Below are 17,404 nucleotides of genomic sequence, written 5' to 3'. Positions count from 1 at the left end.
ACACTAAAACACAGAGCACCTTTCAGAGCAGCACTCTCCACAACGCAAACAACAAAAGAGATTCTGAATTGTGAGAAAGCTTTCTGAAATCAGCTTGGACATCTTTCTAGCAGAAACACTTAGACAGCAGGATTTTACATTGATCAAAAAGCATGTCAATGTTGGTTATATTAAAAAAAAATGATCGGGGGAAAAAAAACAAAACAAGGCCAATGGTATTGAGAAGAAAAAAAATTCAAACATTAAAATAGTCACTTTTATTATCCGGCAAGAAAAAAGTTGTTTGATCGCTTTAAAAGATGTTTTAAAAAGATTTCATATGAACATATAAACAGATAAATATGATATTCACATGATTACAAGCACACACTCCATATTGCAAATTTTAAAACCATGACTCCCCATGGAATCAAAATGGACTATTCTTATTTTTTTAATGCAAATTTTCAGTATTATTTATTATAAGCAATGTATCTGTGCACACATTTTTTTTAATTCATGTGCCTCGTAATCTTGAATTAAAATAACTTCGCCTCCCTCTTGCAGCGACATCTCTTCTCTGATGACGAGCCAACCTGTCACTCACATGAGATCCACACATAGCAAACCATAACCATCAAATCTACAGTTTTCCCTAAATTTGTTCTTGTTCGAGAACTGTATAACCAAAATTATCCAACCCCCATTGCAAATCAAATTTATTGGCAAAAAAGACTTTCAGCAGTTTGCACTGAACAAATCAGACAAAAGTAATTGAAATAGCTCAAATGTTTAAAGTGATTTCTCCAAATTCAACTGAAAATGCAACCTTTACTGACTGTATTCTTAAAATAATTCAACCCCTTAATGGCAAGCATCTTTTGTACATTTTATTTACAAAGCACATTTAAACATAGCAGAGCCATCCAAAGTGCTGACGAATAAAACATAATAAATAAATAACAACACCAATACATAAAATCAAATAAAAGAAGCAATAAAACAGGAAATTCATTATGAAAACGCCATGGAAAAGAGATGTTTTCAATTTTGATTTAAAAATGTAAATGGAAGGTGCAAGGAAAATGCAATAGAGAAGAAAATAATATCACAACTGCTGATTTGATAGTTTTAAAAAATAACTAAAATCTGACATTCTTTTAAATAAAATGTTTTTTATTATTATTTTTATTAAAGCATTTTTGTAATGTTTCTTAATTTGGCCTATAAATATTCTTTAATTATCTGCAGTTGTAGCTGAATTTAAACACAATAACATTCTGTAGTCAAATAGCTAGCGTGTGTCTTGTGTGTGTCTAGTGCTATCGGGTTAGTTAAGGCTCTTCTCTATCCTCTTATGACTCTCATACATAATTCATACAAAACCTCCACACATAACCTGTGGTTTGTTTCCTTTTCTATAAAAAGAAATCAATAGATAGATATAGTTGTAATTGCAGTGTATAGTACATAAATATCCCATTTGAAATGTAATATACTCTATTCATATAAATAGTGCATGAGATATACTTGTAGAAGCTATTCTATTCCCATTCCTAAGGGTCTCCTCAAAGGACTGTGTGAGAGAGATAGAGAGATAATAGAGCGGTCAAGTGAGGCACATATTTGCTGCCGGACTGAAAATAGCCAATAGGAACATAATTTGAGATTTTGGTGCGTCACAGATTTTGAGAACATGCATTGCATTAATTTACACTACCAGTCAAAATTTGGAATAATTGAGATTTTTAATGTTTTTGTCTCTTCTGCTCACCAAGACTGCATTTATATAATTGAAAATACAGTTAATTGGGAAATATTATTATATTAAAAAACTGTTTTCTATGTTAAAATGTAATTAATTACTGTGATGCCAAGTTTTCTGATTTGGTGCTCAATTAGTAAGCATGAAAGTTACGCTCTTTGGTTCCCATCCTCCAAATTCCATCAAATTTATCTTGAAGACTCAAAATAAAGTGAGGAACCTTTTGTGACTAGTTTTTTATATTTGATTGTTTTGTTCAAAGTACAGTTAAATCGTCCTTTTTTCACCTTTTTATCAAGATTTCGTCCAATGATACATTTCTAAATCCACACTAAACAAACTGCAATACGTGCAAAACTTGGGGGCCAGGATATTGACTGCATGGGTCCAGGATATACAATCATATCTCTCTAGTTTTGGTCTTACACTGGCTCCCAGTCGAAATTGTTGAATTTCTATACCCCAAATCATAGACTGCGATCTTCACAATCCAACTCGTTGGTTGTTCCTCATAAACTCTTAAGGTCTATGGGTGACAGGACTTTCTCTTCATATGCTCCAGCCCTTTGGATTCTCTGCTTTTTGAAATTATGACATATGAAATGTTTTAAAGGGTTTTTTTAGCATTTGTTTGTTGATGTTACTTTTATTTCTTGAGCTATGTATTGCTTATTTTGTGTCCAGCGCTTCTTTTTTGCGAGGAAGCTTCTTGTAAAGGAACTTAAAATAAAGTATCGATGTTGAAAACAGTTTTTTGCTGAATATTTTGATGGAAACAAACAAATTCTTTGATTAATAGACATTTCAAAAGAACATAATGTATTTGAAATATACATCTTTTTGTCAATTGACTGATATAATGCCCTTAAATACTTTTCAACAAAAATATTGAGCAGCACAATGTTTTCAACATGTATAATAATCAGAAATGTTTCTCGAGCAGCAAATCATCATATTAGATTGATTTCTGACGGATCATGTGACACTGAAGACTGGTAATGATGCTAAAAATTCAGCTTTGATCACAGGAATACATTACATTTTAAAATATATTAAAACAGCTATTTTAAAAGGTACTGTATTCTCTCAAAACCATTTAAAAAATGTCATTATTTCAAACTTTTGACCAGAAGTGTACATGAATTAGATTGCCATGTTCCTGTAGCTCAATTTATCAAGCTTAACACTAGCAACACCAAGGTCATTTGTTCAGTTTTCAGTGAATGCATGTACTGACAAAATGGATAAAAGCATTTGCCAAATACATAAATGCATATAACGTTTTCTTTCTTTTATAGGTCCAAATGGGTTTTTCTTGCTTTTTAAAAAAGAGCCCATTCTAATTTAGCTGAAACGGCCGATAGCACCACAGTCCTGCTTTAAACGCTGTGAGGCTAAGCAGCATTTGCTTAATGTACAATTACTAAGAGCATTTGTATGATTGGACAGTAATCCCTGGCCGTCACAGCAAATGGCCTCTGGAGGTTTTATTTTTAGGCGTATTTGAGAATCATAACGGAGGTTTTAGTCAAAGCGGCCAGTCACTGTAGTTTTAATCTGAACTATGACTTTCCTTTGTATTTTATTTTCCATTACAAACATCTAAACATTCTTAAATCAAGATACATTTACTTGGGGAGCAAAATGACTTCAGATATGAAGTCTTACATTCTAACAAGCAAAAATAATCCCTTCCTTTTGAAGTTTACTTTTCTGACGCCTGTCAGCGAATAGTTATTTAACTGATTTTTTCAAGTAAATGTGTCTTGATTTAAGAATTCAAAACGGGTTGATGCAAAAACTTAACCAAATCATCCAAGACTGGGGTGGACCAAAAGCAATAGTTTAATAGTAAAACCCATAATGATCAAACAATAACCATTAAAAAACCCTGATTTTAGCCTTCTACTAGAAAGTCATCTAAAAAAAGGAAACCCACAGGTCATTTGGACCAAATGAGACCACGTTTGTGACCATACTGACACTATAGACGGGGTTGGAAAGGGTTTTTTGGGATAATTTTACAGTGCTTTGTTGACAGAATGACTGACCTGCTCCGAGAGGTTCTTGGAGCGCAGGAAGAAGCCGAGAAGACATCCGATAACCACGGCCAAGACTGAGAGGATCAGCAGGCCGTTCTGCTTACAAACCCCTTTCACTCGCACCCACACTGCATCCAGTGCCACGGCCATCGTGTGTCCCTCGTCCACAAAACACCAGCCACACTAGCAGATCTCCATATATCCACCGCCCAGATCCAGACGGGAGAAGGACCCACGCAGATGCACCTTGGACAGAGCGTGAACGAAAAAAAGATAATTGCAGTTTTGCTCTATTGCACTATTGCACCAGCCCCTTCGGGACGGATCAGCTACGCCCACCTTCCAGCTCAGCCAATAGGAAGCGAGCATCAGTTGGTGTTGTGCACAGTGCGGGCAGCATCAATCCTATTAGCAAAAGCACGCTGTGTAAAGGGGTCTGTGGCCTGGATTATAAACACAGAGCATCAAATGAAGATGAAACTGGCTGGATCTATTTATAAATGCCACTGAATGAATAAGAAATGGGCGTGTGGATGTTTACAGATGCATATCTTTGCATATCTATTGAAAGTGTACATTTAAGAGAGTTCATTTTCGAAAAGCTCACACCATCAAAAGTGGCCGCAGTTGCAGAAACACCCAAATTTGGTGGATATAAAAACCATACAAGGCTGACATTTAAAACAGTACTTGTTTTTGGACTTGCTCAAGTTATAAAAAACAAACAAATCAAATGGTCAGTAAGAAAGATACGGACGGATATGCACATGTAGATCATTTTAAGTGTAGCATACAGAGCAGTTTGTCTATAACTTAAATATTTGTAAATCACCGTTTTTTTGTGCATTCATTGTGGAATGGGAGTTTGAGGTTAAAGTGCAACCGTTTTTGAACTTTACTTTTATTAGTAGCGTAACAATTTAAAGAGCTGAGCATGCTATTGAAATGTGCACAGCAGATTTAAGAAATCAATGTATCATTAAATATTGAGTAAATAATCTTGGTAAGGGTCAGGGTACAAAAAAACATCTAGTTTAGGGTCCAATTCTCACTATTAACTAACTTATTAGCATGTATCTTAATACGTAATTGACAATTTATTCTAAGCATGCTTAGAATAAATTGTCAATTTATATTAATTGTCAACGATATTGACAATTTATTCTAAGCACTTATTAATGTTTTATTCTGCATGACCATATTCGACATCCCGTAATCCTACCCAACTAGTTAGCTAACTATTAATAGGCTGTAACTATGAGTTTGAGGCAAAAGTGGTAGTTAATAGTTAATAGGGAGAATTGGACCCCAATCTAAAGTGTGACCAAAGTTAGGATGCATTAAAGAAATCAAAAAGTAACAGTACAGCCATTATATAATGTTACAAGATTTCTATATCAATTAAATGCTTTTCTTTTTCTATTCAGCAAAGAATCCTGAAAAAAGTGCATCCTGGTTTCTTGAGCAGCAAATCATCATGTTAGTGATTTCTGAAGGATCATGTGACACCGAAGACCGGAGTAATGATGTTAAAAGAATTGGTGAGTATAAAATCTTACCAACCCCAAGCTTTTTTAACAGTACGTGAATAAAAAAGGAATCAAACTGACAAAATGTATAGTATGAAAAGTGGTGTACGCAATCTGCACAGTCAGTGATTTTGTGCTCAGGAGATCAGAGAATCACAGGAGCGTTAGATGACATAATCCCGGCACACCACACACATCTCCGCTCCTCATTCACAATTAATCCACACCACCGAAGGCTAAGCGTTGCACTCCAGCTGTCTTATTCATCAATGATTCTCGAAAGAGGCACATGCGCAGGGTCAGTCGCTACACAGAACGAACGAGGAAGAATGTGTTCGATAATGTGCCTTTCAGATCCTTCATTTAAACCCACTGAACCCCTGTGAGTGTCGACCCATATATAAACTAGCCCTCTCAATGCGCGTGATGATGGTACTACTGTGAAAGCTAAAGGTCCATTTGAGACCAAAATAAAACTGCACTTACAGAAGTGGTAAACCTGCCAGAACATCTTCAAAAGTGGTAATGATTCATTGCTAGAAATACATTGTACATACTGTACATTCCGCTTCAAGTCAGACATAATTTGACTAACAAATTTTGTTTCTTTATTGACTTGAATGCAAAAAAATCTCTTAATTGGGTTATTATCCAAAATAAACTAACCAGCCAGTGTTGTTAACTCTCTGCTTGCCTTAGCTTGATTCAAAGCGGTAAGCTTGTAATGTTTTGAACTGATTGGTAGATTTCCACAGGGAATTCTTGCATGTTTTTGCATCATTACGTCACGTCTGTACACATAAAGAAGGAGCCCTGGCTAGTATAAGCTATATTGCGTATAGCACAGCACTTGTTATTATTAAACGTATTAATTTGATTCTGTGCTGTGCCGTACCGAGGTACAACTCACGTATAGTTGATAATTACGCAAATGACTGCAATTGCAGATTTCAAACAGAGATGGCGACAGAGGAAAAACTGCGGACTGTAACTATAGGGTTTAGTTCACAGAAAAGTTTTCAGTCTGTCATTAATTACTCACCCTCATGTTGTTCCAAACCCGTAAGAGTTTCGTTCTTCTTCAAAACATAAATGAAGATCTTTTTACTAAAATCGGAGTGATTTCTGTCCCTCCATTGATAGCTACGCAACTACCACATTGACGTTTCAAAACTAATCCATATGAATCGATTAATGTTTAGTCCAAATTTTCTGAAAAGACACGATCGCTTTATATGATGAACAGATTGAATTTTGGCATTTATTTACATATAAATATTCATCAACTCAAACATTAAATACATCATTGCCTAAATTAAATAAATTCAACAAGCACCGTCCTTCGGATGAGACATTAAACTGAGGTCATGACTCTCTGTGGTTATTAAAAATCAAAGGAAGACTCTCAATTAAAAAAAAAAAAAAAAAAGAGTAGGGTGTAACCCAGGCATCCTGGCCCAATTTGCCCATTGGCCTCCTAATCACTAATCATCCTGATGTACTCATTGGCTTCATCCGTTTGTCTCTAAGATCAGTGGTGGAGGAAGTACTGAATCTCAGTACTTAAGTAAAAGTACAAATACCCAGATAAATATTTACTTTAGTAAAAGTAGAAGTAACACAATGACAACCATACTTAAGTAAAAAGTACTTTATTTTAAATGTACTTTAAGTATTAAAAGTACTTGCATAACAATTTATTATTTTAATGTCTATTTTCTAATGATTAATGAAACATTTAATTCTAACTCATTCAACCTAATAGCCTACTCCTATAATGATGTTCAATAATGATGGAAAAAAATGTCACCATTTCTGAAACAAGCTTGCAATTAGGCAATATCATGCTTATCCTTACTATATGTTAATAACTATGTTTGGCAGTAAACGCGATTCATTTATGGTGTAATTCTGAACCTCTTGGCTTGCCATAATCCCAACCAAACCAAACATATATTACACACGGTGTGTTTCCTATGCACCTAAAAACAATTTCGCGTATGAGTTGCATGATAAACACACTGCGTGTGAGACGCATTTAGTGTGACCGGGTTGATATACTGTATCTATGGCAACCAAACGTCACTGGTGAGACAAATGTGCAACGAACGGACGGTCACATTACGTTTTGGCAGGGGAAAAACTGATCAGAAAATGTAACGAAAATGTAACAGAAGTTGTAGAAATGTAGTGGAGTAGAAAGTATAATAATTGCTGCAAAATGTAACGAAGTAAAAGTAAAAAGTATGCACTATTTATTCTACTTAAGTAAAGTAAAGATACATGAAAAATGTACTTAAGTAAAGTAACGAAGTATTTGTACTTCGTTACATTCCACCACTGTCTAAGATTTCGCCAAAAAGATCTTAATTTGTGTTCCGAACAAAATTAATAACCGAATTTAAATTTGTGGGTGAAATATCCCAAATGTTTATATATACAGTATATATATATATATATATATATACATATTGTATATTATATAGTTACTTTATATGGCTCCATGCCTAAAAAAAAAAATGCATGAATGAATTATGTGAATTCTTTTTATTTTCAGTTGTTTATTAACAGGAACTTTATTCAATTCAGTTCAAAATTCTGTTACTGTTTACTCACCCTCATTTCAAACCTGACTTTCTTTCATCGGTTGAAAACAACAGGGGGTGTTTGGCAGGATATTCACATTCCTCTTTCCATTCAATGAAAGCAGCCATGCTCCACAAAATGACATTCTGAAAATGCAAAAAGCTTTTGGGGTTTTTGTGTAATATACAAATGGTATGATATTATTAGCTCTATACAAAAGTCTAACGGTATGTCCTTGTTTTGACATGGACACCCTTGTGCTATTGCAAGTTCCTCCTTTGTTCTGATCCATAATTAGTTAATTAGGTAAATGCATTGACTGTGTTAACAAATAACAGTGCTACACACATATTTAATTAATTTCAGCTCCAAAGAAGTCTAAAACAAAAACACATTTTAACGTGACAAAATTGCTAAATATTGTGTTGATAAACCTATTCAGCACTATTCTGAACCGTCTGCACAAAAGTTTCCCAGCATTATGTATTCAGCACAAATAAACTGTTGTCTGAAATGTGCATAATGTGGAAGAGACTCTTGTTTGATGATGAAAGGCACAGAGGAAGAGATTTGTAGGACATGGTGACAACTCTGATATGAGACTTGTGCGTCATACATTTCAGTCAGGACAGCCGTCAGCGGATGTTTACCAGTAGAGTAATCCGACTCAGTCTGGCCGTCCCACATGCACACTCGGATAGATAGACCTCTCTTTACCTCTACGTGTTTCATCCCATGACACCATTCCTGACATGACCTCTTTAATGGCATCGAGTCTGGCTTTTAGGGCACTCATAGAAAGTGCTATTTTACTTTTAACAATAGCGGTGTAAATGTGCTTGTGCAAGGTTGCATGTTTGCACATTTGTACAATTGTCTGTTTGGTTTGTCTCGTCACCCCTCACGTCACATGTTTGCCCAGACTCCATGCTCTGTAATCCCACTCTTTTGCCAATATTTCTGCTCAATCTGGTTTCATCAGGTCAGGATTATAGCAGAGATTAGTCAAATGCCCAGCCGCTGCCATGCACATTCACTCATTCATTAATAACATTAATGTCTCTGTCATCGGAAGGAAGCACATGCCATTTCTCTTGTTATATTTTTCAAAAACCCCCAACCCTATATTCAACTTTGGTGTTTTACTTGTTCAGCTGCCATGAATGACATGTCTGCTTGTTGAATGAAGGTGTTGTTTTGTAGACTTGCATTGAAAGATGGACTCATGCCATATCTAGAGGCCAGAATTTACTTGCAATTGGGCAGTTTCCAGCCTTTTTTCCGGAAAACAAATGCCTGGAACACTCTAGCAATTAACTTTTTTTTTTTTTGGTCCATAATTTTAAAATTGTGCTGATGACTTGTGTCCAGCTTTTAGCAAATTATATCCATGACAGCAGAACTATTATCTGTCATTCAAGCAGAGAATTTTGAATGATGAACAATGACTCAGAACAAACTGAGTATGCGAGGAGGTTGTTGTTCGTCAAAGCTAAAACTCCAGCTAAGAGGCTTAGAGTGCGAGAAGGAAACCAATTTTCAAAATTACCTAATTTTTTCTCTGCTTCATTTTACCACTGTGATAACAACATGATTCAGGACAATAGAGAGTGAAAGGAAACTTGTGATATGTTACATTTCTTTCAATTGTAAAAATCTCCCTTCCCATCATTCCAAATCAATATCCTATGGGCGTGGGCAATTCAATTCATTTAGAAATGTGCCCAACCTTGTTGAGCACTACAGCTCAATACATCAGGAATATATGCATTAACCACTACGTTTTCTTGAGGGAGACTCTTTTTAAAGGGGTTATATACACTCCCAGAAAAAAGGTTAAAAAAAAGCTGTCACTGGGGCTGTACCTTTCCAAAAGGTACACTTTTGTACCTAAAGGGTGCCTATTGGTACCTTAATGGTACATATTAGCACCTAAAATGTACATATCAACACTTAAAATGTACATATTAGTGCCTAAAATGTAAATATAAACACTTAAAATGTACAAAATAGCACCTAAATGTACATATCAACACTTAAAATGTACAAAATAGCACCTAAAATGTACATATTTGTATCTGAAATGTACATATCAACACTTAAAATGTACAAAATAGCACCGAAAATGTACATATTAGTATCTGAAATTTACATATCAACTCTTAAAATGTACATATTAGCACCTAAAATGTACATATTAGTATCTGAAATGTACATATCAACACTTAAAATGTACATATTAGCACCTAAAATGTACATATCAACACTTAAAATGTACAAAATAGCACCTAAAATGTACATATTTGTATCTGAAATGTACATATCAACACTTAAAATGTACAAAATAGCACCGAAAATGTACATATTAGTATCTGAAATTTACATATCAACTCTTAAAACGTACATATTAGCACCTAAAATGTACATATTAGTATCTGAAATGTACATATAAACACTTAAAATGTACATATTAGCACCTAAAATGTACATATCAACACTTAAAATGTACAAAATAGCACCTAAAATATACATATTAGCACCTGAAATGTACATATCAACACTTAAAATGTACATATTAGCACCTAAAATGTACATATTAGCACCTCAAATGTACATATTAGCACCTAAAATGTACATATCAACACTTAAAATGTACAAAATAGCACCTAAAATGTACATATCAACACTTAAAATGTACAAAATAGCACCTAAAATGTACATATTAGCACCTGAAATGTACATATCAACACTTAAAATGTACATATCAACACTTAAAATGTACAAATTAGCACCTAAAATGTACATATCAACACTTAAAATGTACAAAATAGCACCTAAAATGTACATATTAGCACCTGAAATGTACATATCAACACTTAAAATGTACAAAATAGCACCTAAAATGTACATATTAGCACCTGAAATGTACATATCAATACTTAAAATGTACATATTAGCACCTAAAATGTACATATTAGCACCTAAAATGTACATATTAGCACCTAAAATGTACATATCAACACTTAAAATGTACATATTAGCACCTAAAATGTACATATCAACACTTAATGTACATATTAGCACCTAAAATGTACATATTATCACCTGAAATGTACATATCAACACCTAAAATGTACATATTAGTACATAAAATGGACAAAAGTGTACCTTTTGAAAAGGTACAGCCCCAGTGACAGCTTTCGTACCTTTTTTCTGAGAGTGTAGGGTCTAAATGAAATGTTTGTAATATACTTAATTAAAAATTCTCATTGGTAAGAACACACTAATTTTACCTGGTCAAAACCAGCTTTATACTGACCCTCGTTTATAAAGCAAGCAGTCTGGTGAGAAAAGATCTGCGAATCGCGCAAACATGAAAGCATTGACGTTGCTCGTGGGGAATATTCCCTTCGAAAACAAAACTCAGCCGCTGTGTCTTCAGCGGTTGGGATTTAGAAACATCAAAATGACTGAGGCAGGGAAAAACATATAAATAGATTAAAACAAAAACACTGGATAGATTTTTTTTTAATAATATGCTGGTTGTGTACAGGTACTGCCAACACACATTTCAGTACAATCAACTTGAAAAAGTGCATGTACCATTATATGACCCCTTTAAGTCATCTGAAACCATCTTCACAATCGACAATCCTACCACTTCACTACTGCACATTCTCATACTATACGCATAGAAAAGTTTGAGACTGCGTTTAGTCCAGAAAATATGTGAAAATGATCACTTTTTTATAAAAGCATGAAACTTGGTACTCTTCTAGCCAATCACAGGAGCCATCTCAGAAATGTTGCTTTTCGCCATGTATTTTGTATTATATCTCCTGAACCACACATGATGGTTGTGATGAAAATGTGATGTATACGCCTATGTTTTGATCAAATTTGCTTGTCAAATCTCAGGGATTTGCAAAACGCTTGCTCTTGACAGATGAGTTAGTTTGAATCATGTTTGGTTCAGGAGATATGATGCATATGGTGTATTTTTTTATGATACAAACTCATACTTTTTGGACAGTTTAATAGACAGAGTGTACCTTGAATTTTCCAAATGGGATGTGTGGTTCATCCTTCCAAGCCACTAATAGGCTATATATTAGGATTAGGTTTAGGAAACATCACACAAATAAAAAAGACTTGACTATCATTGCATTAACAGTTTTTAAAGGTCATTTAAAGGTCCTACAGTGAGATCTTTGGAGGGTTGGAGAGCACAGGGCTAAAAAATAAAGGTAATTTGGATGTTCAGCATGGCTGCCAAGTTTGTGCCTTCAAAATGTCCTTACAAACACAATGAATGAGGCAGAAAGATGAAATGTTTTTTCCCTTTCTCCAGTGGAGTCTATTCAACACAGTTCTTCAGATGAGATAGAAATGCACTTGTATTTTTGAGGCAAGGCTAGAGCTTGTACAGGCATGAATCGATACAAACAGAGGTTGACCACCAGGTGAAATCATCAACTTCAATCACTCCACTTATTGGCTCTTCCCTGTTGTTTTATCTTCCCCTCTTTCTCTACCAGATGTTCAATTCTTTTCTCTTGCTTTTTGCGTAGCGCAACTCTCCTAGACTTTTTGTGCCCTCGCTGACCCGCTGATGTGCCTTTTCTTACTCCACGTTCTTCAGATCAGATGCAACCAACAGCGCAGCTGAATCATTAGATGGAGTACAGCCAAGAACTTAGGCAGGTCCATGGGTAAAATATCTAATCAGCCAGCATGCATTAATGACACAAATCAGTATGGTACATTTCAGATAGACGTCCGCTTGCTGGCACGTGCATAGATAGACCCCAAGCACCTGACCTTTTTGGTCTCTGACTAGATATTTGCCCTTTTCTAACTCATAAGTGCATTTTTAGTTTATTTTAAATGTATTTATTTACATAAATTTGCCCAATGTCATCAATTCTCAATTATGTAGCTACATCCCTCGTCATGGCCACAACGCAGCGTTCACTGGTTACAGCCAGGTAACAATAGTGTGTTTACCCTGAGCTTTGCATCGTTTTTCACTGCTTTGAAAATAAACATAGAGCCAGTCTAACTAGGCAATAGCCCAACATTAACAACAAAAAGCGAGTCTGTTGTAAAATTGTGTCGTGAAGAGTGGAAAATGCCACCAAAATTAATAAAAATGTAAGCAAAATTCAAGATATGAATTTTTGCTTTTGTTTATATATCGTGTGATATAGTTGAGCAATATCCCACGCGCAAAAGTGTCGTTTTCCCGAATATCAGCACTATTTCAAATGTAATTTTAATATTTTAATTTTAATACAGCAGTTCAGTAAACAGTTACCAATTTAACATTTTAAACACAATAATGTCAATTTGCTCTATTTCACCAACGAAAATAGTTCTAACAAAGCAAACCTCTCTGCATCTCAGAGCGGTGTTTCGTTCATAAATGAACAAATCAGTGAATGAACATGATTATTTGTCTCACCAATTAAGACTTGCCGCCACCTACTGGCGGCTTCATATAAAAGTATCTTCTTCTTTTTTTTTACATTATTCCTGCAACTGTAATTGCAGTGTAATAGATCTAAAGAATAATAGTATAATAATAGCACTAATAAATAGTAATTTCTGTCAGTAATGCACATTACTTTTGCTCATTTACCAATTCCAGCTTAATACCAAGTTACAACAGACATAATATGTAAATAAATAACATGAAAGTCATTTAAAGGTGCTTCATAGTGTATGAGTAACTAACTTTATGTGTTTTCTATAGTAATTATGAGAGGGTTGCGCTTTTTTTTATCCTCACCTGAGCATCTGCTATGTTCGCTTGCATAGCTGGTAATGGGTATTGCTGACTTGAACCTCATTTTTCTCTGGGCCAAGCTGAACTCTAAGGCATGTTGTGTTACTGTGGCAACTGGCATCCGCTTCAGCAATCTGGGTGCTTTAAAGCTGGTCTTAATCATAGGCAGAGCACACAAATTTACAGTATGTTGTGGAAACAATGCAGCCAGCATTAATATTCTTTGATATACAATCACAAGAATATATATATATATTATATGTATATTAGATATTATATATATTAGAGCCAGACCGATAAAGGATTTTGAAGGCCGATACCGATACAAATATTTGTTGGTTTTATAATCCGATATTCCAATATATCGGCCGATATTATTATTTTTTTTATTTCAGAAACGCACAACAAAATATTAACAGATTTCCCTAACATTAGTTATTTGTAGTTATTTATGAGTTATATATTCATTTTAAAAAGAAACTTGTTTCTATTGTCACAACAGAACAGAGGAACAAGTTCTGATAAATAAATTAATAATTAGTCCCTACATTGCCTTATAGTTATAAGCTACCTTATAATTACAATGTCAGCTTGCTCATCCCTTTACCTGCACTTTTTGACAACACTCATGACATGGTTGAAGCGTGATTCGTCAGTTTTTATTTTATTTTTGAAATATTCATTTATCGGCCATTATAACTGCCGATACCAATATTTTAGAAAATGCCTAATATCGGCCGATATATCGGTCTGGCTCTAATATATAGATATATATATAAACAAGAAAAAAAAAACATACTCCACCATTTCAGCACAAAATCCTTTGTCTTCATTCACAAACCACCCAAAATCCAACTAAACCACGTCGTACTTGCGCTGGTATAAGTTGAGGCTGTGAGTATTTAAAGGTGCACTGTTAAGATAACAAAATAACAAGATTAATTACTGAGCAAATAAATAAAAATCATTGTAAAAAAAAAAAAACAAGGTAAAAACTGAATTGTTGAAAAATGCACTAAAACTACTGACAGAAAATGTGACAACTCACATGCGTTTCTTCTATGAAAACTTCTCAACGCATCAACGACGGTAGAGCGCCTCCAAACAATTTGAAAATGTTCTTCTCTTTATCAAGATATAATTAAATGTGGTTCTGCGAACATGCAGCATATCATATGAGGAAATTAATTTGTGTAATATTATTATGAGAGAAAAGTGTGGTGGAAACTTCAAGGACATCCATTTTTGTGTTTCTCTAGAGCAGCTCAAACTGTGTCTCTGTAGGAAAATATACTATAAAATATGTTCATACGTAAATATTTCATAATACAGTTTTTCTGAATTTTCTCTGAACCAAATTCTCATCAGCCTAAACCAATTTGTTGAATACATCACACTTTCTGTAAAACATTCAACATTAAAGTTCAGGCAGTTAAAACACTGTTCACTCACTGTGATGCACTTGTGTTTCACAACACTATACACAGATAGGCAAAAGTTAAACACAACTGCCACACTCGCTGCAATCATCGTTTACACACAACGACTCAAAATTGTTCACACTTATCTCTAATGATGTGATCAAACCAACTGTACAAGTCAGTTCAGGGCCAAAACTGACTCAAAATGTTGCACTGAATGTTCATACCAACAATGGATGGAATCAATATAGGAGAGAGGAGGAAGAGTGCATGAGGAAGAGAGCAGGTGTGGAGAGTGTTGTCAAGGCTTGATCTGCTCTAGGGTTTTTCCTGCAGAGACGACATTGTCTGAGATGTGGACAAAGTGTACAATATCTCCCACTCACCGTGATTCTGCAGTGCACAACTCTTCTTTGAGTGTTTGTTGCATGCTTTTTTTACTGTAACCTTTTTGGCTTTAGCAGTTGGTCACTGTATTTTCACAGTGTGCAAGAGCTGAATATACACACACATTATATACTATACAATATTCAGAACAATACTGTACTTGCAGACAGTGCATACAGTATACTAATTATTCACCTTAATAAGTTGTAATTACTATATTTTTTTTACTAATTGCAAAATTTGTTTAACTTTGTTACAAAACTTTTTTCCTGTAACTGCATCCCGTGTTCTCCATTTTTCTCTGTACACTCTCAGAAAAAAAGGTACAAAAGCTGTCACTGGGGCTGTACCTTTTCAAAAGGTAAACTTTTGTCCATTTTAGGTTCTAATAGGTACATTTTATGTAATATGTAAAATTTAGATGCTAATATGTACATTTTAAGTGTTAATATGTACATTTTAGGTGCTAATATGTTCATTTCATGAGCTAATATGTAGATTTTAGCTGTTAATTTAGGTGCTAATATGTCAATTTCAGGAGCTAATATGTCCATTTTAGGTGTTAATATGTACATTTTAGGTACTAATATGTACATTTTAGGTGTCAATATGTACATTTTTAGGTACTAATATGTACATTTTAGGTGTCAATATGTACATTTTAGGTGTACATAAGGTACCAAGGTACCAATATGCAGCCTTTGGGTACAAAAATGTACCCTTTGAAAAGGTACAGTCCCAGTGACAGCTTTTGTACCTTTTTTTCTGAGAGTGTCTAATGAATGATCTGTAGTGTTTAAATAATATTGACTCGCATGTGTATGATCTGAGAACCAATATGGCGAAACTCAAAAAATTTGAATATTGTGCAAAGGTTCATTTATTTCAGTAATTAAACTAAAAGCTGATAGAGCATTGCTTAATTTTAGCAGATAAAATGGTTTTGAGGCATTTTGTTTGATTTTGCCAGGAAAGTCAGAGGTTCCCTGAATGTGGTTTGAAAATTTGGTTTTGTGTTTAAAGTCCCCGTGAACCGGAATTTGCAAACGATTTTTCTCCCGTGCTGTGACGTATTTCCAAGTGAAACGGAATATTGAACAGAGGGCAGGATTTTACTCTAGCGCTCCTCCTCTCCATCTCTCGCTCATAGTAAACTAACGGTTTGAGGGGAGTGGTTAAGCGTTTCCCCACCCAAACTGTGAAACCTACGTCATCAGAAAACGAAACCGTTCCAGACCGGAAGTAACTTTTCAGATTTTGATTAAAGATTACTAAGGTAAAACATTTTTTAAATATATATTCACTTGCACGGATTAATTGTTCACCACAAGACTTGTAATATGCGCTAACAAAGTAAATAGGTTCAATTTTGATTTCACGGGGACTTTAAGGTTTCGAGAAAGTGAATGATAGTTTCAAGAAATGTCTTTATAGCAATTCAGAAAAACTGTAATAACATAAACATGTTCTTAACACATAGATTTCTTAATTTACATATTTTTCTATCTATCTATCTATCTATCTATCTATCTATCTATCTATCTATCTATCTATCTATCTATCTATCTATCTATCTATCTATCTATCTATCTATCTGAGCCATTACAACAAAACGTAAAGAGAGAGAGAGAGAGATCATAAAGAGAGAGAGAGAGATCATAAAGAGAGAGAGAGAGAGATCATAAAGAGAGAGAGAAGGTTTTGAGAAAGTGAGAAAGAGAGAGAGAGAGAGGGAGAGATCATAAAGAAAGCTCGCAGCATCTCACGTTCAGTTGTCCGCGCGTCTTTTACAGTCGTCACATCGCTGTTTATAATCTGACTGGAGTAACTCTCAGACTACAAATGACAATCCAGAGGATGTGATAAGAGTCTTCATGCTCTAACAAGTGGTCGGTTGAGGGTTCGAG

At 34.7% G+C, this 17,404-nt stretch overlaps 1 protein-coding gene and 1 long non-coding RNA gene across 5 annotated transcripts in view; one reads left to right on the top strand and one right to left on the bottom strand.

Moving 5' to 3' along the window:
* Positions 1 to 12,596, top strand: part of LOC148970675 (uncharacterized) — a 50,139-nt gene extending 37,543 nt beyond the window's left edge. The window contains exons 7-9 of the long non-coding RNA XR_016148293.1: positions 3,786 to 4,522; positions 5,214 to 5,327; positions 12,473 to 12,596. This is a non-coding gene — a long non-coding RNA (uncharacterized LOC148970675). The remainder of the gene's footprint in view (positions 1 to 3,785; positions 4,523 to 5,213; positions 5,328 to 12,472) is intronic.
* slc1a7b (solute carrier family 1 member 7b) overlaps positions 1 to 17,402 on the bottom strand; it is a 57,012-nt gene extending 39,610 nt beyond the window's left edge. For 2 of the 4 annotated variants that reach the window (XM_089124706.1, XM_089124707.1), the window contains exon 1: positions 17,264 to 17,402. Coding sequence is in view for 2 of the 4 variants with exons in the window: in XM_089124704.1 (XP_088980830.1) it covers positions 3,796 to 3,936 (141 nt within the window). In the remaining 2 variants the exon portion in view is untranslated. Of the gene's footprint in view, positions 1 to 3,795; positions 3,937 to 7,931; positions 8,048 to 13,692; positions 13,815 to 17,263 lie in introns of those variants that run through there. The other 2 variants (XM_089124705.1, XM_089124704.1) reach the window with 2 other exon arrangements.
* Positions 17,403 to 17,404: the final 2 nt, after the last annotated feature.

Source organism: Pimephales promelas, chromosome 20 (assembly GCF_988280905.1).
Source record: "Pimephales promelas chromosome 20, fPimPro1.hap1.1, whole genome shotgun sequence".
Classification (NCBI taxonomy): domain Eukaryota; kingdom Metazoa; phylum Chordata; class Actinopteri; order Cypriniformes; family Leuciscidae; genus Pimephales; species Pimephales promelas.
The sequence above is the reverse complement of the archived record's forward strand: the minus strand, read 5'-3'. Positions and strand labels throughout refer to the sequence as shown.